The sequence below is a fragment of the Danio aesculapii genome, chromosome 16 (assembly GCF_903798145.1).
Source record: "Danio aesculapii chromosome 16, fDanAes4.1, whole genome shotgun sequence".
Lineage (NCBI taxonomy): Eukaryota > Metazoa > Chordata > Actinopteri > Cypriniformes > Danionidae > Danio > Danio aesculapii.
The window spans coordinates 5,475,606-5,498,105 of record NC_079450.1 but is presented as its reverse complement, the minus strand read 5'-3'; the positions used below and the strand labels follow the sequence as shown (position 1 = coordinate 5,498,105).

Genomic DNA, 22,500 nt, shown 5'->3' with positions numbered 1-22,500 from the left:
ATAGGAGTGTGACGAGATCTCACTAGACTAAATTGCGATGAGATTTCTCGTCGATATGAAAAGTTGTCTTGTGAGTTGTGATGTTATGATGTGAGGGTGAATTCATCATTAGAGATTGGAGGCAGGATTGGATTTAAACCACAAATCTAGTGCTTTGCACACACCTGGCAACCCGGACTGGGTTCACTGGAGTTCAAAGATTGCTGAGTCCAAAAGCAAAGGCTGCTACAACTGCCACCACACAAACCATGCGATGGAATAGCACTTTAAATATGCTTAAAGTCATAATCGTCATAAGCAAATTGAATTAAGATGGGAAATATTACTATTTTAGTGGCATTATTAAAGTGACAGCACCAAACAAGCGACACACAGCATCACGCTCTCTCTCTCTCTCTCTCTTATTCACACCAAGCGGCAACCTCCCGCTCTCCTTCGGGAAGCCAATACGGAAGTAACTGAAACTGCAATTCATCAAAACTCCGCTAGTCCTGGCTCCATAATAGAGCAAATTGCAATTGAGCCCTCTGTTAGAATGGCCAACTTTACAACAGAAAAAAAGGTGTTTACAGCCTGGTACAAAGAACGATTTTGGTTCATATAGCTATTATTACCCTCCATGACAACTGTGAGGGGGGTGATTTTTTTTATAACTCATCCATTTCCTTTATATTAGGTTATATTAACTTTGCATAATTAAGGGCGTGGCCACTTGAGTGACAGCTAGGTCTCGCTGGTCGCCGTCACTTCACCTCAGCTGAATCCGGCAGATTAGCCACTGATCTCGGCATATTCATCGTATCTTTGTGTTGTTTTATGTGGCTTTACACAGTCAGCTGCCTTTTGGACTTATTTCTTACAATTATCAGATGATATGGGATGCTGTGTGCACTTAATTGTGCTCACAAACCATTCATGTGGCCTTCGTTTCCCATGTGAGTAAAGTTATATACTTGTACACCATCTCTATAAATGTATTTGTTTTATTTAAGATCATTTATCATTAATATTTTTCTTTAGACCCGTAAAGCACTCCAGAATGTGACAGATTGATTAGCTGTAGGCTCTAGAACAGTCGTCTGAAGCGTTATCATACAGTGTTATGCTGGAGTTCATCAATACTCTTGCATTTACTAACACACACTATATCTGAAGTGTTTGGAAGTAATTCGGGTTTTCCTCCTGTTGAAAAACGTCATAAGAACAATGCTTAGTGGCTCAATGTATTACTACAGTGTTTTTAAAAGTCTAAACACTATTCTTATTGTGATATGGTGTACAGCCAAGCACATGTGGTCAGAACACAAACGAGTCGCAGGTAATAAAGTATTAAGCGTTTCTCCCAAAGTAAAGTCTGTCTGCCAGGTCTAAGCTAAATGCCAGCAGGTGTCTGTAGCTCCGCTCACTCTCCGCCTCTTTGCCCTTGTTTGGTATCCCGCCGTGGGTGCGATGACGCGCGAACAAAATGGCGGCGGTTGGCCGCGCCTACTTGTAGCTTCTTTTGCAGTGTTCAGAAACCTATGGGTGACGCCACGGATACTACGTCCATATAATTTACAGTCTATGATTCACACACATACATACACACACACACACACACACACACACATGCACACACACAAAGACAGCAATGTTGCGTGCATGTGTGTGTGTGTGTTTATGAGAAATAGCATCCTGTGCAGATCTCTAATACGAACAAGACAAACAGGTGACCGAGAACCTAAAGTCGCATATACGGTATTCAGTTTGTCAATGGTGTAGGCACAAGCCAACAGTTTGGTGACGCTGTCTGAGCCTTACGCCATAATTTTTTATTATGCACAGTAATACCGGATACCGAGGTAAAATAGGTAGGAGGTTTGACGGTATCAAAATTTGCATACCGCCCAAGCCTGCTATGAAGTGTTACAGTATTATTAGTTCGCTAGATCTACTTCTTGTTTCATTCTAGCTGATTTTGTGGTTTTGCTGATATTTTCCAGCTGTATAGTGGAGCAGAAATGCATCTGGCCACACGGGAACAAGCCTGTCACAACTCTGAGAAATAAACACAAACACTGTCTACTTAGTGTGTGAGACGCACCAGTCTCTTTACCTGTAAACTCTCTCTTTTTTTGTCAGGATTAGATTATTTTTCAGCCCCAGCGGGTCGGAATGGGTGCTCAGACAGCCTGACGAAGATGTCACACGGGAACGATATTTATTACGCTAATGCAATGAGTGAATAACATCGCTGTAAACCCCGGCGTGCGCTCAGTCGGTGGTGTCGGCAGCTGCAAATAATCCTCTCCAGTTCACTAGCTGTGCTAATAATCCTCCGCAATAATCTTCAATTAGAAAAGCTGCCGAATTTGTGGCGGCTGTGAATGAAAAGGTGTGCAGGCTGCCTTTGTGATTGGCTGCAGAGAAAGAAAGAGAAAGAGAGAAACACTGCTAAGAAGTGGATTATTCTGGCTGACACCAGAATTTCTGTGCACCGTTTCTCAGTCTGGCTATTATAGCTGAAAAAGAACAAAGTCCGCTGGCACAGATCGCTTCTCGCTGTCATTGTTGTACTAATAACAGGCACTTTCATCACACAGAAGCAAATCCAGCCTTGTTCTTGTAGCTAAAGCTTTTTGTTGTTGTATTTTTGCTCTCGCTGAAGGGAAGGAAGTGTCTTAGAGGTGTGAGATGCTCTTTTTGAGCGCGACACCGACTCCAGTTTCTTATCAAAGGCTTTCAGTTTAGTCGGTGGTCCGTTTGATGCTCGCCTCCTCCTTCCATTGCTCTTGTTACTTGTTAAATAAATTATTGGTGTGTAAATAAAAATTTTGGGGTGAACTATCCATGTAAAGGGCTCCAATTTTGGCCATTTTACAAGATAAGAATTTTATGTCTCCATAATATGTCTCAATTTTGGGGTCAAAAAAACTGGCTCCAGTTTCTTATCAAAGCTTTTAATTTTGGTGTGATGTATCCATTTTAAAGCCCCTTTGGCCGTTTTACAAGATGTAAAATAAGTCTTTTATTTCTCCAGAATGTGTCTGTGATGTTTTGGCACAGAAATTCCTGTCAGATCATTTATTATACCCTACTGAAGATGTCAATTTTGGGGTGAGAGGGAACTGTAGCTGTTTTTGAGCCTGTGCCTTTAAGTGCAAATGAGCTGGTTCTCCCGCCCACTCAAAGTAGGTTGTTTCCGCCCACTTTCAGGACATTTCTCTTCAGAGAAGGATAACTAGAGTTGGATAACAGGATAAACACAGCAAAATGACAGAGAGAGAGAGAAACACTGCTAAAATGTGGGTTTTTCCAGAACTATCCAGAATTTCTGCAGCATTTCTCAGTCTGACTAACTGAAAAAGAATAAAGTCCGCTAGCACAGATCACTTCTCGCTGTCATTGTTGTACTAATAACAGGCACTTTCATCACACAGAAGCAAATCCAGCCTTGTTCTTGTAGCTAAAGGTTTTTGTTGTTGTCTTTTTGCTCTCGCTGAAGGGAAAGAAGTGTCTTAGAGGTGCGAGATGCTCTTTTTGAGAGTGACACCGACTCCAGTTTCTTATCAAAGCTTTTAATTTTGGTGTGATGTATCCCTTTAAAAGCCATTTTGGCCATTTTACAAGATGTAAAATAAGTCTTTTATTTCTCCAGAATGTGTCTGTGATGTTTTGGCACAGAAATTCCTGTCAGATCATTTATTATACCCTACTGAAGATGTCAATTTTGGGGTGAGAGGGAATTGTAGCTGTTTTTGAGCCTGTGCCTTTAAATGCAAATGAGCTGGTTCTCCCGCCCACTCAAAGTAGGTTGTTTCCACCCACTTTCGGGACATTTCTCTTCAGAGAAGGATAACTAGAGTTGGATATCAGGATAAACACAGCAACATGACAAAGAGAGAGAGAGAGAGAGAAACACTGCTAAGATGTGGATTTTTCCAGAATTATCCAGAATTTCTGTGGCATTTCTCAGTCTGACTAACTGAAAAAGAACAAAGTCCGCTGGCACAGATCGCTTCTCGCTGTCATTGTTGTACTAATAACAGCCACTTTCATCACACAGAAGCAAATCCAGCCTTGTTCTTGTAGCTAAAGGTTTTTGTTGTTGTATTTTTGCTCTCGCTGAAGGGAAAGAAGTGTCTTAGAGGTGCGAGAAGCTCTTTTTGTAGCTCACAATGGCCGGTAAATAAAGCGCAGTGACGCATCAGCCAACACACACACACACACATGCACACACACACACACATTCTGTGATGTTTATCCGAGAGCAACACCGACTCCAGTTTCTTATCAAAGCCTTTCAGTTTATTCGGCGGACCGTTTGACGTTCGCCCCCTCCTTTTCATTGCTCTTGTTAAATAAATAAAGTCGACTCTGCTGAAATTAATTTTAATCAAGGTGAAGGGTGCGATTTCTGCTCTTCTAGGAGACGCGCCAAACAGACTTGCCAATGTAGAGTAGAAAAGGGTCGTCGCATGTGTTTGAGTGTAAAGTCTGAAGGTTATATAAGTAGTTTGAAGAGAGATGTGAAGGTTATGTAAGGCCTATGCATCTGACTGCAGGATTGATGTAGGCTGTGCATTCAGACATGCTTTCTGTAGTTTCCTCTGTTAAAGAAAAAGAACTCTGACAGAAGAAGATATTTAGAAGAATGCTTGGAATCTGTAACCATTAACTTCCGTATTTGTTTTTCCTACTATGGAAGTCAGTGGTTAGCTGTTTCTATCTTTCTTCAGAATATCTTCTTTTGTGTTTAACAGAAGAAAGAAACTGATGAAGGATTGGAACCACTTGAGGATGAGTAAATGGTGATTACATTTTCAATCCCTTTAAGGTGTTATTATGGGTTGCTAGGCTGCTGTTGTGTTCTATCCCTCCGTCCAAATATTGTATCCACCCACCCATGCATCTAAATATTGTATCCATCCATCCATTCGTCCATCATTCTACATATCATATCCACCCATCCATCTATTCATCCATTTAAATATTGTATCCATCCATACATCTAAAATATGTATTGTATCCATCCATCCGTCTAAATATTGTATACATTCATCCATCTAAATATCGTATCATATCGTTTCCATTCATCTGTCTAAATATTGTATAAATCCATCCATCTAAATATCATATCGTATCCATCCATCTGTCTAAATATTTTATACATTCATCCATCTAAATATCGTATCATATCGTATCCATTAATCCGTCTAAATATATTGTATACATCTATCCATCTAAATATCATATCGTATCCATCCATCCGTCTAAATATTGTATAAATCATCCATCTAAATATCATATTGTGTCCATCCATCCGTCTAAATATTGTATCCATCCATCTAAATATTGGATCCATCCATCCATCTAAATATTGTATCGTATCCATCCTTCCTTCTAAATATTGTATACATCTAAATATCATATCGTATCCATTCATTCGTCTAAATATTGTATAAATCCATCCATCTAAATATCATATCGTATCCATTCATCCGTCTAAATATTCTATAAATCCATCCATCTAAATATCGTATCGTATCCATCAATCCGTCTAAATACTGTATGCATCCATCCATCTAAATATCGTATCGTATCCATCCATCCGTCTAAATATTGTATGCATCCATCCATCTAAATATCGTATCGTATCCATTCATCCATCCATATAAATATTGTATCCATCCATCCATCCATCTATCCATATAAATATCTGATTCATCTATCCATTGATCTAAATATCATATTCATCAATCCATCCATCCATAAATCGTGACTCTAAATATCATATCCATTCATCCATCCATCTAGATATCATATCCATCCATCAATCCACCCATCCATCCATCCACCAATCTAAATATTATATCCATCCATCTAAATATCATATCAATCTATCCGTCTGTCCATTCATCCATCCATTCATCTAAATATTGTATCTATCCATCCATCTAATTATCGAATTCATCCAACCATCGATCTAAATATTTTCTTTATCTATCCATCCATCCATCCATCCATCCATCCATCTAAGTATTGTATCTATCTATTTGTCCATCTTTCTAAATATCTTATCCACCCATCCATCCATCCATCCATCTAAATATCGTATCCATCCATCCATCTAAATATCTTATGCATTCATCCATCTAGATATCAAATCCATCCATCCATCATTCTAAATATCTTATACATTCATCCATCTAGATATCAAATCCATCCATCAATCTAAATATCTTATACATTCATCCATCTAGATTGGAAATCCATCCATCCATCTATCCATCCGCCCATCCAAATATCATATCTATCCATCCAAATATCAAATCCATCCATCTAATTATTGTATCTATCTGTCTGTCCATCCATCCATCCATTCATCTAAATACCAGACCCATCCATCCAAATATCAAATCCATCCATCTAAATATTGTATCCATCCATCAATCCACTCATCCATCCATCCATCCATTTATCCATCCATCTAAATATCATATGTATAACAGTTTTGTTTTTCCAATGTGTTATTCCTTATTCCCTATGAATTCAGAAATATTTATAAATAGACACATACATACACATATACACACATCACAGTGTCACTGCTGAAACTATTCTGTATATTGTGCAGACCGAGCATACTCACAGAAAATTGTGTCCCAGTGTCCTCAACAGTCTAGTGTTCCAACTTTATTTAGTCATTCAGGCAGGCTCAGAGTCTGAAAGCCCTGCTCCCTTCACTGCGAAATTAAAGCTGTGACACTTGAGTGCATGAAGTGTCCAACATTCTGCTCTTGCCTTTAAATAAGTGAGAGCATCATCTGGGTAGACAAGTGCACTTTTTTTTTTATTTCATTTTTTACACTACTTCCAATATTTCTACTAAAAAAACAGAACAGTTTAAACAAATGCAGATTGAGATGCTAATCTTCTGTTGCTATTTGTTTGTTAAGGTATTATAAGTGCTTATTATTAGGCTTGGTTGTTAGTATATAAAAAAAAAAACGACATCACGCCACCAACCTGTTTCTGTTTACGTGTTACACATTATCAGCCTCTGAATATTGCCTCGATGCTCTTCTGAAGTAAGGCACAACTTGGTCTTGGTTTACAAGATTGTGGGAGTTCGAGTAGTTGCTGTCATGTGATGTGCGTTTCATACGAATTACAAAAGAAGAGAACAGTGTGGTTGGTTCTTTTAAAAGAAGACATTTTAAGCTTTTATGTGATATATTTCTTATGTATGTGAACAGGGTTTCAGCGGGGTCTTAAAAAGTCTCAAATTTAAAAATGGAAATTTTAGGCCTTAAAAAGTCTTAAATCCGCTGTTCTAGGTCTTAAATATCTTTTCACAGGTCTTATTTTTCCGATGTCCATGTAATGCTACTTCTAATGCTCATTTAAATTCTTTTTGGTTGTTGTTGCTTGGTTTTCGTGGTGTAGTAGTTCTTTATTTCACTAATTCAGATGTAATTTGCGGTATTACAACTACAAATAAGACCAACATGCAATAGCCAATCAGCTTTCTGTTATTGACTCTGTGCGTGCGGCTTCCACCCCATCTCCTCCTTTTCCTCCCTTTTCTAAAGGGGGAGCTCTCGAGACCTACCTGATCTCGGATCTCCTGATATGCTTATCGACCGGGCGGGAGCCCTGGGCTCAAAAATCTCCGAGCTCAGGGTTCTCTCCCGGGACAGCATGCCAAACCTGCTTTATACGCCAAGCATATCTAAGTGGGAACTCTTGAATAAGCATAATGTGTACAAGATAGAGAGGGTATAAAAAGTTAATTGTTTGTTTTGAAATTTGTGAGACGGAGTTTGTCCAATAATAAACCCGAAACACACGTGGTTGTTGTCATGCGGTGGATCCAACCAATCGTGTAATGTTGGTGTCGTCATCGCAGGTCCTGCAGTCCCTCTTCAGATGCTGTCATCTGATCTCAGAGCGCTGTCGCGGTACTTTGATGCCACATGTGACAGACACGTGGCATCCGCGCAGCATCAATCCGGACAAAATTTCTAACCAGCATGCACCGCTTTAAGACAGATTTCGATCAATCTGCGCAGCGCTGGATGAAGTCGAACGCACCTAAAAGCAATGTTAGTTTTGATGTCATGTGTACTTTAAACACAAGGGTTCAATTCCCATGTCAACACTACGCTTTAGGGTAAGACATTCAACAGCTAGTTACTCCAGGACGACCGTCCCCTTGTGGTGCACCGACTGACGTCACTTCACTTAAAAAAACACCCTCTACATGATGAATAAGGAGAGTCGCTCCTGCTGCCACGTCCTCGGGCCTTTTTTGTTTAACACGACAATGTGGAACAAAGCTCCCGGTGCACCTGCTTCTAGAAGCCAATTACACTCACGTATGACATTGTGCGGATATTCAATCACCTTCTCGTCTTTTTGTCTCCACAGACGGTCTCCTGAGCGAAGGAGAGTTTCTGGAGATCACAGAAATCAAGCGGCATCAAGCGGAGGATTTTGAATGCATCACCAATAACGGCGTGGCGCCTCCAGACACACGCAAGGTCAAGGTTACTGTCAACTGTAAGTAGAGCCGCTTCTGTCAGCACACACATTCACACACACACTCACGTCCTAATGAACCTGTTTCAGTGTGTGGTGGAAACTTGAAGTGGATTGCAATCAGCCGTCTATAGAATTAATCTCTTTATCTTTTCATGCTCATCTCTCGTCTCTGCAGGGTTGTAAAGAACATGAGTAATTGCACTTCATTACTGTACTCATGTATTATTTCAGGTAGCTTCATGCTGTTCTGTATTGAAATCAATTACAAATCCGCCACTGAAATGACTTTTTACGGTTTCACGTAGACCTCCAGAGTGCATAACACATAACAGCAGTGTGTTTCCAAAGTTTTTGGGTCAGAGAGATGTGTTTTCACTGCTTTCATTTATCAAGGACACATTCAATTCATCAAAAATGAGAGTAAAGACATTTCTTATGTTATAAAATAGTTCTTCTTTGGTTTTTTTCTTTAAGATTTAAAGGATTACAAACTGATGATGATGATGATGATGATGATGATGATGATAAATTAGTAATGATGCTAAAAGTTCAACTTTGAATCACAGGAACTAATCATACACAAAAAAAATCCAGATTTTCACAACGTTACTGTAATTTTTACAGTAAATTACATTAGTATCACTTTACAGGATTTAACTGTAAAAACTCACAGTGTTGTATTTAGAATTTTATTGTGAAATGAATCAAATTAGCATGATTATGGCAAATGACTGTAAAAAGAGCTATGTCTTTGGCACGTTAGTTATAGGAATTCAAACTCATTTAGTTCATTCAACCGAAGACTCTAGAATACACAAGACATGTCACTCGTATTGTTTTGAATGGAGAGAAGTGTAACGGACAATATGGCTAATAAAGACCGCCCTCTAGTACAGGAGCCAATCGTTGATCGCTATATGGCGAATAAAGCCCGCCTTCTAGTACAAGAGCCAATCATCGGTTGCTATAGACTGACAATACTCCGGGGGAGGGGCTCAGACCAGACGTGATGCGTGAGTTTCTGCAGATTTTGTGAGAATCGAATGTTTAGAAATGAAACTAAAGAGACGGTTGTTGTTTAGTTTTATTGGTGACTCCTAAAATGAAATTCTATCATGAGCCTGGCAAGTAGTTTTGGAGAATTTTTCAGACAGAATGCCCAAGCATATTGCCCGAGAGGCGTTTCAAAAATGGCTACCAAGTGAAATGACTTGTCTTAAAGGGACTTTGATTGAACTACACTGTTTCAATTGAACTACACTGTTTTAATTTACTATGATCTTCTATGTGAAGCGGCTTTGACACAATCTACATTGTAAAAGCGCTATACAAATAAAGGTGAATTGAATTAAATTGAATTGATTCAACATAGACAGTAATACAAATCAACTTCCATGCTAGTTTTGTCCCTTTTTTGATATTGAGAAATAACTGAGGGTTATTGCAGCCCAAAACAGTTTGGTTACATCTTCAAAAATAACTTCAAAGAAAATCATCCTGTATTGAAACGAAATGAATGTCATACTAAATTTACATTTTTGGGTGCACTGCACCTTTATTAAATTTTATAAGGTTAACATAGACATATGAAATCATTTTTAATGCACATAACTTAGCCAAAAACTTAATAAACTGGAACAAATGTAATTAATTCATAAAACTAAACACTGGTTAACACCCAAAATTATTTAACGAGTAAATGTCAGAATGACTAGCCGAGGAAAGCCTGCTTCACAGTAAAATATAGTTAATTCTACAAGATAATACTGTGAAATCGCAGTAATGGACGTTACTACTGTGAAGTTACACTATATGGCTGTAATTTCACAGTAATTTAATGTAACAAAATCACAGTAAATTACTGTTGACTACCTCACCGTAATTTTATGTGAATTTACATACATTGTTTTACTGTGAAAGTAATGCAATTATTAGCCAGTAATTTACTGTGAATTTAAGGTCAAATTTTTTACAGTGTATTTTAAAATATAATTGAATATAAAACACATATTTCATAACCTTCTGTTTATACTGTACTTTTAATCAAATAAGTGCAGCTATGGTAGACGTTCTATACTCATTTTTTTCATCAGTAATTTTACTTGATTTCCAATGAAATATGTAAACATTCTTAAAACAAGGTTGACTTAAGAAGCTTTAGAAGTTTTATTTTTCTAACCCCATTGACACTTTTACTTTAAGGCATAATGGAATTTATAAATAAATACTATATAGAAATTAGAGAAGCATAATGGCATAAGATAAGTCTTACTTTCTGAAAGAAAACAAAACAGAACGCTTAAAAAATATCTGTTAGTGGGGTATGTATTCCTGTTTTCCTTATTAATGTGAAATTTTTACTACATCGCAGATACATTTTCCCATTTTAAGCATAAACTCCTTTATTTTTGATCACTTTTTTTTCAGAAAACAAGTACATAATAAAAACATAATAAACATAATCCTAGTCTGAAACTACGTGTTTTCTGGTTAAGTTAAATATTTGAGACACCTGTCTTTGTCTGTAGATCCACCAATAATCACAGATGTAAAGAACATGCCTGCCCAGGTTGGAAAAACTGCAATCTTGCGCTGTGAAGCCATGGCGGTGCCCACCGCATCCTTTGAGTGGTACAGAGACGACCGCAGGTAGGCTACCATTACACATTTACAGTATATTTTACAGTAAGTCAGTTACAGAAGAGATGGTTTATTTGTTTTACGAGGACTAGACACCTGAAGATTTTTCTGTTTTGTGTGTTTAATGCTTTATGTCTTATGCTTTTATGGTGCGTGTTTGTTGTTGGTGTTACTATGTACGTTTTTGTGTGGCATTATGTCATGAATGAGGACTCTTGACTGCAAAACAGTTCTATCTTTTGGTACAGACAATATAACCTAACCTTAAAATACAGTTTAAAATACTGTAAAATTGTAAACCACCGTATTTCAATATTTTATAGTGCATACATTGTATCTTTGTTACACAGACAAACACACAACTAAAATACTACATCTAATGTACATCTAATGTACAAAACTGATGTATATAATATTAGATTAGATTAGATTAGATTCAACTTTATTGTCATTACACATGTACAAGTACAAGGCAACGAAATGCAGTTTCGGTCTAACCAGCAGTGCAATAGCAGCAAGTGCAGGATACAGGTATAAGTTATAAAGTGCAGTTATAGAAAAACTATGGTGATATTTACAGATGGATGTACTATGAACATTATATACAGGTTGTATTAGCTATGAAACAGGTTGTATTAGCTATGAATTGATAATAATAATATTGATAATTGATAATATTATTGATAATAATGTCAACCAAAAACAAGTTTAAAGTTAAATGTACAGATTTTCACCATATATATTAAATGAACTTATAGATAGTGTATAGCATTATTGCAATTATTTACAGTTAAAGGACCTTTTTTTAGTGTGCTCAGTGGACTTTTATGATCATTTATAAGCGTCAAACATGATGTATGTGTTCGGCGAAGTGTTTGACTGCATGTCTCTGCATCCCAAACGACTAAAAATAATACAATGACCCATTAGAACCTTTTGAAGCTCCACCATTAAAGTCCACTAAAATCATAGTTATTTTGCTCAAAAACCTCCGATTACTCAGCCGCTTTCCATTGAGCAATACTCTAAAATTGGTCCTTTAACTGTAAAAAATACTGTAAAATGCTTTTGTAACCTGGTTAACAGTAAGTTTCCGTAATAAATATGGTGATTAACCATATATTTAACTTTACGTTTAGTTTTTTGTTGACATTATTATGCTTTTATTTAGTTTTTTCTAATCGGTTTTGTACATTAGAGGTACTTTTTAGTGTGTTTTTTTCTGTGCAACAAAGTTACAATGTATAGATATTACTACATCAAAATATTGGTTTATTTACACTATAAATTAATGAAATACAGAAAAATTCTGTTTCTACAGCATTTTTAATTTAAAAAATCTGATAAATAAAGCATAATACTAATACTACTAACTAAGCAAAGCATAATAATGTCAACAAAAAACAAATGTACAGTTATTCTCCATATATATTTAGGAAACCTACTGTTAACCAGATTACAGTAGCATTTTTACAGTTAAAGGACCATTTTTAGGGTGCACTCACACTATGCTATCCGAACCGTGTCCAGGCGCGTTTTTTGATTCGTTTGAGAAGTGTGAGTGCTCTGAATCGAGCTCAGGTGCAGTTCAGTTGGAGTGGTGGGGAAACAGTCCCTTAAAAGTGACATCGCGTCTTCAGTTTCGAGCTCAGACAGGCTTTGCACTCACAGCGTACCGCGCCAAAGCCCGCCTGAGCCCAAAACCGAAGACGCGACGCCACTTTTAATGTGAGTTTCACATTGATTTATTAATCATTCTTACTGTTCAATGAACGCAAACTGTCAAAGTTTATTAAAGACGCAAACCTCTCGCTGCAGATAAGCTACACCTTCAGGAAACCTCCTAATACCTGCAGCACGAGGACTTTTATGAACAATTATAAACATTAAAAAGTGGTGTATCTGTTTGGCAAGGTGTTTGACTGCATGTCACTGCATCGCAAACGACTAAAAATAATACAAAACGATATAACTAAAGCAATATCCACAGTGATGAGCAAGAGTGCTTCTTTTCCTGTTAAACTGAACAGTCGCATCAACGATGATGTAAGCATGCTCAGGTCCGGTAGGTAAAAAATTCAATGTGGGTGCAGGCTGAGGGGGAGAGGGGTTGGGGGACAATCAAGCTTTGGCATGGTTCAAGGCAACTGTACTTAATATGAGTGCGCCCTTAGTGTAGCGTTCAATGGAAATGAGCCATTAGAACCTTCTGAAGTATAATATACAGAGATTAATCCTGCATGTTTTACTCAAAACCTTCATTTCTTTCCGACTGGAGAACGAAACAGAAAAAAAACATCTTTGATGACAAGGGGCTGAGAAATTTTAATTCTGAACTAATCCTTCAAGAGATTGACTGAAGGAGCCGCTGTGTATGTTTTTTTTATGGCGTTATGTCATCAACGAGGACTCTTGACTGCTAAACAAATCCACCTTTTATTACAAACAGTAACCTAACCTCAAAATCCCATTAAAAATACTGTAGGAACTTGACAAAAAAAAGTCAGAATTTTACAGCAAACTACCGTATTTTATAAATTCATAGATAAACCAATGTTTTGAAGTAGTATTATCTGCACATTGTACCTTTACAGACAAAAACACAAATGTAAAATGCAAAAACTAAAATGTAATAATGTGCACAACTGATTGTAAACAAAAAACTAAATGTACAGTTAAATATACAGTTATTCACCATGTATATTAAGGAAACTTACTGTTAACCAGATTACAGTAGCATTTTTACAGTTAAACGACATTTTTTAAGTGTAGCGCTCAATGGAAATGAGCCATTAGAACTTTTTAAAGTCCACTATATGGAGAAAAATCCTGCATGCTTTACACAAAACCTTCATTTCTTTTCAACTGAAGAAAGAAAGAATAAACCATCTTGTATGAGAAAGGGCTGAGTAAATGATCAAGAAATTTTTAATTCTGAACTAATCCTTCAGCAGATTGACTGAAAGAGACGCTGTGAACTTTTTGTGTGTCATTATGTCATGAACAAGGACTCTTGACTGCAAAACAAATCCACCTTTTAGTACAAAGTAACCTAACCCTAAAATAACATTAAAATACTGTAGAAAATGTCTGAATTTTACAGTAAACTACCTTATTTTATTAGTTTATAGTGTAAATAAACCTATATTTTGAAGTAGTATTATCTGCACATTAAACCTTTGTTACACAGACAAAAACACACAACTAAAAGGTACATCTAATGTACAAAACTGATGAGAAAAAAACTAAATAAAACATAATAAAGTCAACAAAAAACTAAATGTACAGTTATTCACCATATATATTTAGGAAACCTACTGTTAATCAGGTTACAGTAGCAATTTCACTGTTAAAGGACCATTTTTACTGTAGCGCTCAATAGAAATGAGGAACTAGAACTTTTTGAAGTCCACTGTATTGAGAAAAATCCTGCATGTTTTACACAAAAACCTTCATTTCTGCTCCACTGAAGAACAAAACAAACCAAAACATCTTTAATGACAACTGGCTGAGTAAATGATCAATAAATTTTAATTCTGAACTAATCCTTCAGCAGATTGACTGAAAGAGACTGCGTTTTTGTGTGTCATTATAACATGAGTGATGACACTTGACTGCTAAACAAATCTACATTTTGGTACAAACAAAGTCGTTTAACCTTAAAATACCATTACAAACACTGTAGAAACCGTAAAAAAAGGTTGAATTTTACAGTAAACTACAATATTTAATTTATTTATATTGTAAATAAACCAATGTTTTGAAGTAGTATTATCTGCAGATTGTACCTTTGTTACACAGACAAAAACACACAAGTAAAATGTACATCTAATGTCCAAAACTGATGAGAAAAAATTTAATAAAGCAGTTATTAATCATAAATATTAAGGAAACTTACTGTAAACCAGTTAAAGGACCATTTTTTAAGTGCAGCTCTCAATAGAAATGAGCCATTAGAACTTTTTAAAGTCCACTATGGAGAAAAATCCTACATGTTTTACTCAAAAACCTTCATTTCTTTTCAACTGAAGAAAGAAAGAATAAACCATCTTGTATGAAAAAGGGCTGAGGAAATGATCAAGAAATTTTAATTCTGAACTAATCCTTCAGCAGATTGACTGAAAGAGGCGCTGTGAACTTTTTGTGTGTCATTATGTCATGAACGAGGACTCTTGACTGCAAAACAAATCCACCTTTTGGTACAAACAAAGTAACATAACATTAAAATAACATTAAAATACTGTAGAAAATGTCTGATTTTCACAGTAAACTACCTTATTTTATTAATTTATAATGTAAATAAACCAATGTTTTGAAGAGGTGTTATCTGCACATTGAACCTTTGTTACACAGACAAAAACACACAACTAAAAGGTACATCTAATGTACAAAACTGATGAGAAAAAACTAAATAAAGCATAATAATGTCAACAAAAAACTAAATGTACAGTGAAATGTACAGTTATTTAACATATTTATTAAGAAAACTTACTGTTAACCAGGTTACAGTAGCATTTTTACTGTTAAAGGACCCATTTTTACTGTAGCGCTCAATAGAAATGAGGAACTAGAACTTTTTGAAGTCCACTGTATTGAGAAAAAGCCTGCATGTTTTACACAAAAACCTTCATTTCTTTTCAACTGAAGAACAAAACCAAAAAAAAACATCTTTAATGACACTAGGTTCAGTAAATGATCAAGAAATTTTAATTCTGAACTAATCCTTCAGCAGATTGACTGAAGGAGACGCTGTGAACCATGGGAAAGCAGCACACACTGGGCTACGTGACAAGTCACCTATCGCTAACGTGCCATCTCTCTCATTTCTGCTTTCTCAGGCCGGTAGAGAGCGATAACACGCTGAAGATTAAAAACGAGAAAACACGATCCCTGCTGCTCTTCACCAACGTCACAGAAAAACACTTTGGCAACTACACCTGTTTCGCCTCCAACCGCCTCGGGGCTTCCAACGCCAGCATGCTTCTCTTCAGTGAGTACACTATTGCAGACACTCCAAAACTCTCCCAAACATTCGCAGATCTACAAAAGGCAGCAAGTCAAGGATAAATAAACAGCCTCCAGGAAGTGACTTTTTCACCGTACAGAACAAGGCGATGTGCAATTCTCGCTCCCGGAGGCTGGTTTTCACGACCGGCGGATGATAGCGACGTGTCCATTGATGGTACTTGAAAGCAAATGGTTTTGGTAGTGTACGCTCAGCAAAGTGCATCGTTCTCAAGCGTTTTAATAATGCATAACTCCGGCATACTCCAATTGCAGGCATTTGAAAGAGTTTGTGACAAAAGTGCACTGCAGAGGAGTCACTTTCTCACTGAATCGCTTTGTCTTGTTTACCGGTACAGATTTGTTAACGTTTTTTACATCAGTATGCATTTGCTTGAGAAGCAAAATAGCAGCATGTTTTGCGTCTTGTTTTCTGGGTGGAAAAAAGAGAGTGCATTAGTGGCTGTACACTTTCGGCATCCCCATGCATTCTTCTTATAGGGATTTTTGGGGGGGTTTTGTTATAAGTTGTTGAAATTTTAAGCATTATAAACCAAATCAACAAGCTATGAGGCGAGTCACAGCAAACTAAATGTTAATTTGAAAAAGATTTAGGTCACACTTTACAGTAAGGTTTCATTAGTTAATGTATTTACTAACATGAGCTAATTATGAACAATACTTTACAGCATTTATTAATCATTGTTCAGCATTTACTGTGTGTTCACACCGAAAGCGAATGAGCATTGACGTGGTTCGGCGGCAAGCAATCAAAATGAAGAATATCCACTACTTTAGAGGAGTCCAGAGAACACAGTCCTGTGAACTTTGGTTCTGACCACAGTTGTTTCCAAGGGTTTACACTGGATTGTTTTTTTCCAGCTGTGGTGGCAGGCCCTTTACACAAATCTTCCAACTACCTATGGGGTTACTGTAATGACAAATGTTGTGAGCGCAGTATTACAAGTCAAGATCGCAATCATGTAATACGAGCATGTGAATTTCTTTGCTTGAGCGCCGATTTCCTCTGTTCGTGCACAAAACTTCTTGCACGCCCTCAAATATGCTCATGCTAGGGGCGTCGCTGGACCCAATTTATCGGGGCACGTGCCCCAGTAAAAATCTCCAGTGCCCCAGTAAATGCATTGAGATATGATTGACTTCATATGCCAGTGTATTTATTAAGAGTGGTAATTCCGAAATAAAGACATTATTCTCTATGTGCAACCGAACCAACGCTGGTGAAAGCAATGTGTTTAATCAAAAAGCAAACTGACGCATCTCTGCGTGTGCGCAGAGAACCCGCGCACCTCTCGCACGCGATGCTCTTCTGCCGGTGCAAGTCCCGGTAGTTAACATGCGCGCCAAAAAAGTAGGCTACTTGCTTGTCACGCGCCGCTCATGCGTTGTAAAAACGGCGTAACGCCCTTTTTTGTTTAGCTAGTCGACAAAACTAAAGTTTAAACAATATGATGGTGATCTTATTAAACATGCCTCCTGATAGATTTTTTTTGGATGAAGCAAAAAGGAGGGATGAGGAGATGAGGAGGGATAAGGAGTCAGGGAGGTAAAGACTTAATATAAGAAGTCTTAATATATACCTAATTCTCTGCTGTAAAAATATAGACGTGGTAGCCGTGACGTCACCCATAGGTTTCTGAAGAACGCAAAAGGAGCTACCAGTAGGCGTGGCCAACCGTCGCCATTTTGTTCGTGCGTCATCGCACCGAACAGGGGATACCAAACAAGGGCAAAGAGGCGGAGCTACAGATGCCTGCTAGCATTTTGCTTAGACGGGCTTTTCTTTGGGAGAAACGCTTCATTACCTGCGACTCGTTTGTGTTCTGACCACATGTGCTCGGCTGTACACTATATGAATAAAGTTTGTAGACTTTTAAAAACACTGTAGTCATACATTGAGCCACTAAGCTTTGTTCTTATGACGTTTTTCCACAGAGGAAAACACAAATTACTTCCAAACACTTCAAATATAGTCTGTGTTCGTAAATCTAAGGCTATTGATGAAATCCAGCATAACACTGTATGATAAAGCTTCAGATGACTGTTCTAGAGCCTACAGATAATCAATCTGTCACATTCTGGAGTGCATAACAGGTCTAAAGACAATTATAAATGATGAATTATCTTAAATAAAACAAATACATTTAAAGAGATGCTATATAATTATGTAATTTTCACTCCCGTGGGAAATAGAGGCCACGTGAAGGGTTTGTGAACACAATAAAGTGCACACAGCATGCCATATCATCTGAGAATTGTAAGAAATAATTCCAAAAGGCCATTGACTGTCAAAAGCCACATAGAACAAAAAAAAATAGGATGTATATGCCGAGCTCAGCAGCCAATCAGCCGGAATCAGCTGAGGTGAAGTGAAAGCGACCAGCGAGACCTAGCTGTCACTCAAGTGGCCACGCCCTTAATTATGCAAACCTAATAAAACTTAATATAAATAAAACAAATGAGTAATAAAAAAAACAGCACCCCCTCACAGTTGTCATGAAGGGTAATATTAGCTATATGAATCAAAATCTTTCTTTGTACCAGGCTGTAAACACCTTCCTGCTGTAAAGTTGGCCATTTTAACAGTGGGCTCAATAGAAATTTGCTCTATTATAGAGCCAGGACTAGCGGAATTTCGATGAATTGCAGTTTCAGCTACTTCTGTATTTGCTTCAGAAGGTTGCCGCTTAACATTGTTTTCCAGCTGCAATCATGCTTCATTCTCAAAATATATATTTTGTCTAAAGTCATGTATAGAAACAATATAGTATATTATGACCAGGGATACAATCAGCCAGCGCAGTCGTCCTTCCATAGGAAAAAGCGACATTTTGTGTCTGCCGGTTTGTTCACTTGCGGGAGTTCCATTGGCATTACCCGTGCAATAACATCTGGCAAATGAGTGATGTGGATTTTTTACGATTATTTATGATGTTATCTTACAGTGACACACATAACAAAAATCGTAGTGTACACCTTTAATCCTATCTATACACTAAACCCAACTACTACAGTAATAACCAGGGCCAGATGGAATCTGTGGACGTTTTTTGCTATTTCTAACCAATTTTGGTTAAAGTCTGCGGATTTCTGTGGAATTATTTTGGGAGTGTCATAAATAAAACCTTAATATGTGAAATGAAAAGTAATACCTTTTTAACTTTTATTTAATGTTTACAATGCAAATCCAATTAGATCCACTTCATTTGGTAAACAAAGCAAGTCTCTCATACAATATCTCTACTAAAAGAAAATATTACTGTACAAACTGCATTGTACATAAATCAGATGAACATTTTCATATTAGTCAATAATATTACTGTAATGAATTTAAAAACTAAATAAATTTAGATTTACACACATTTGCTCAAGTCAATAAACAGAATTAATGATGAGCTAGAACTTTGCGGAATTCTGCGCGCGCAGATTCCGTGTGGGCCTTGTAATAACTATTAATAAGCAGCGAATCACTAGTTTATTGAGCTAAAAGTCATAGTTAACGGTTTGTTAATTGTGAGAATTGTACAATAAAGTAAAGTGTGACCAAAAATAGTTTCACACCAGCAGCCATTAGATATTTAAATAAGGCATAGACTAAAGCAGAGGTATTTCAGTGACCTGTATATTTTAGATCGTTTTAAACATTTATTTGGGGGGGGGGGTGGACACTTGAAGTGATTATTAATTTATACTTTTATAAGTGTTTTTATGTTTTATGTCCTAATGTTTATTTGCTGTTGTTACTGTGTGAGTTCCTTTGTGTGGCACTGTTGTGAGATGAGGACTCTTGACTGCAAACCAAATAAACCTTCGGGTATAAATAAAGTAACCTAACATAACCTAACCTAAGTGTGACCAATAATGGTGCTATAAAAAATACAAATAAAATCGATACGAAATATGATTGTCACGGAGTGGCTCAGGAATGATCAAAACGCATATATTTATTCACAAAAACACTCACAGGCCAGGAACACTTGAAGGAACATGACAATGTAATACTAGACAAAGGACTAAACATGACGTAAACAGAAGCACATGGAACACAACACATGGGAAATCACATGGAAAACAGCACACCAGATAGTGAGAATGATGAAGATGCGGATATGTTTTGAATACAAATAGTTTTGTTCCCATACAGTAAGTGATTATTATGTTGGTTTATTGACGCTACATGAAATAAATTGTAAGCTATTCTAGAAATATTTCCAAATATAAGATACATAATATCTTCCAGCGTTTTCCTTTTTAATGGAATGTATCTTGTTTTTTAAGAAAGTTTCAGTGTTTGAACTAGAAAACAAGAGTAAAATGCTTTGAGAAAAAGTCTTTTTCTGCCGTGCGAGGACATGAACTGCACAGAAATTGAAAATGAATTACAATCATTCCAACTTCACTGGAAGGCTTTGTTGAAGTTTGTTTGTGCCCAAAGTGTTTGTTAACCAAATTAAAGTTTTGCTACAGTAAATATTATGTCCACTCCAGACATCAGTGTCCTTGAAAATAGAGCGTTCCTACTGTATAAAGCATGTGCCTTTGCGGAAGATGCGCTCTGAGCATTTACTGAAAGCTCTCATTGTCTGACTGTAAAACGGCTGAAAATACTTCCTGTCCGCTTTATTGAAGAAAAACCTCAGGGATTTCTATAAACCGGCGGCTGAGGACAACATAACAAATCCAATCAACACTACCCATTTCCTCGTGGCTCTAGATATGTTTCGCTGGAGTTTTCCATATATAAATGATACACATATTCTTATTATTGAAGGAAAGGACAATCTACATACCATAAAACAATAAACATTACTGTTTCCGTCTTTATATTTGTATATATACACGTTTTATAGGCACACAGACTATTTGGATAATGCACTAGCTGCTTGTTTTCGTGATTAAGCAGGAATCAAGACTTCACTTCATGATCGAAATAGGAAATTATAGTGCGCATAAAGAAAATGAAGCCTGCTTTGGTTCATTTTTGTGAGGGGATATGCATTTTCATGACACTTAAGCATATTTTTCCTGCAGTGTTCTCATTACTGTAGGTTTTGCATTTGTGTCCACATTATTCCATACAGTAATGGCGATTCTCATTACTGTAATATGAAGATTTTTCATTTTAAATGAGCATTAATTTAATGCATTACAACAGATACCAAAGTAGCATGAACTATAAAACATCATTATTGTTGGTATAATTTTATCCTGCAGTAATAGTGGCATTATGAGAGTTTTATGGGTAAATATTGTGAAAAAAATAATGCATATCATAATGCATGTCATTTATATTTCTATCTTTGTCATTTTTTGCATAGTTCTTATGCAAAACCCTAAGTTGACCAGCTGAAACTAACAAAACAACGTTAATAATTGTTTGGTAACACTTTATTTTGATGGTCCATTTGAGTATTAGTAGACTGTCTGCTTAATATCTGCTCCTTCAAAAGACTTTTAACTGACTATAAGACACTTTGCAAGTACATGTCAACACTAACCCTAACCCCAACCTAACAGTCTACTTTAAATCTAATGAGAATTAGTTGGCACGTAGATGCAATGTAACTTAAACTCAACAAACAGACCATCAAAATAAAGTGTGACCAATTTTTTCTACGTATTCATTATACATATTTTCCGCTTAAGCTCTCATTGCTGTAATACTTTTGTGTATTTCCTTTATGATTTACATTATTCTCAGTGGTTTCATTTATCACCACAACATGTACACTACCTGACAAAAGTCTTGTTGCCTATCCAAGTTTTAGAAACAGCAAATAACTTGACTTCTAGTTGATCATTTGGTATCAGAAGTGGCTTATATGAAAGGCAAAGGCCTCTAGATTACGCTTATTTGACCAAAATAAAATATGATCATGTCTTGATTTTGAATGATGTCATTAGGACAGTAAGGTCTGACTGTGCTTAGACAAAAGTCTTGTCACTGAACAGAAATAATGTCCAGTATAGAATATGTGGTCATGCTGCAGTGGAAACAGAATGAATATTGTGTCTGACTCCATCATGAGCTTGGAGGACTGCATCCATACATCTCTGCAATGACTCCAATCACTGATTAATAAAGTCATCTGGAATGGCAAAGAAAGCGTTCTTGCAGGACTCCCAGAGTTCATCAAGATTCTTTGGATTCATCTTCAATGCCTCCTTCATCTTACTCCAGACATGCTCAATAATGTTCATGTGTGGTGACTGGGCTGGCCAATCCTGGAGCACCTTGACCTTCTTTGCTTTCAGGAACTTTGATGTGGAGGCCTGGAATATGAGAAGGAGCGCTATCCTGCTAAAGAA

General features: G+C 36.9%; 1 protein-coding gene across 1 annotated transcript in view; it reads left to right on the top strand.

The window, feature by feature from the left end:
• Positions 1 to 16,233, top strand: part of iglon5 (IgLON family member 5) — a 391,287-nt gene extending 375,054 nt beyond the window's left edge. Inside the window, exons 5-7 of the mRNA XM_056475075.1 lie at positions 8,413 to 8,544; positions 11,055 to 11,175; positions 16,005 to 16,233. Coding sequence (XP_056331050.1) covers positions 8,413 to 8,544; positions 11,055 to 11,175; positions 16,005 to 16,233 — 482 coding nt within the window. The remainder of the gene's footprint in view (positions 1 to 8,412; positions 8,545 to 11,054; positions 11,176 to 16,004) is intronic.
• Positions 16,234 to 22,500: the final 6,267 nt, after the last annotated feature.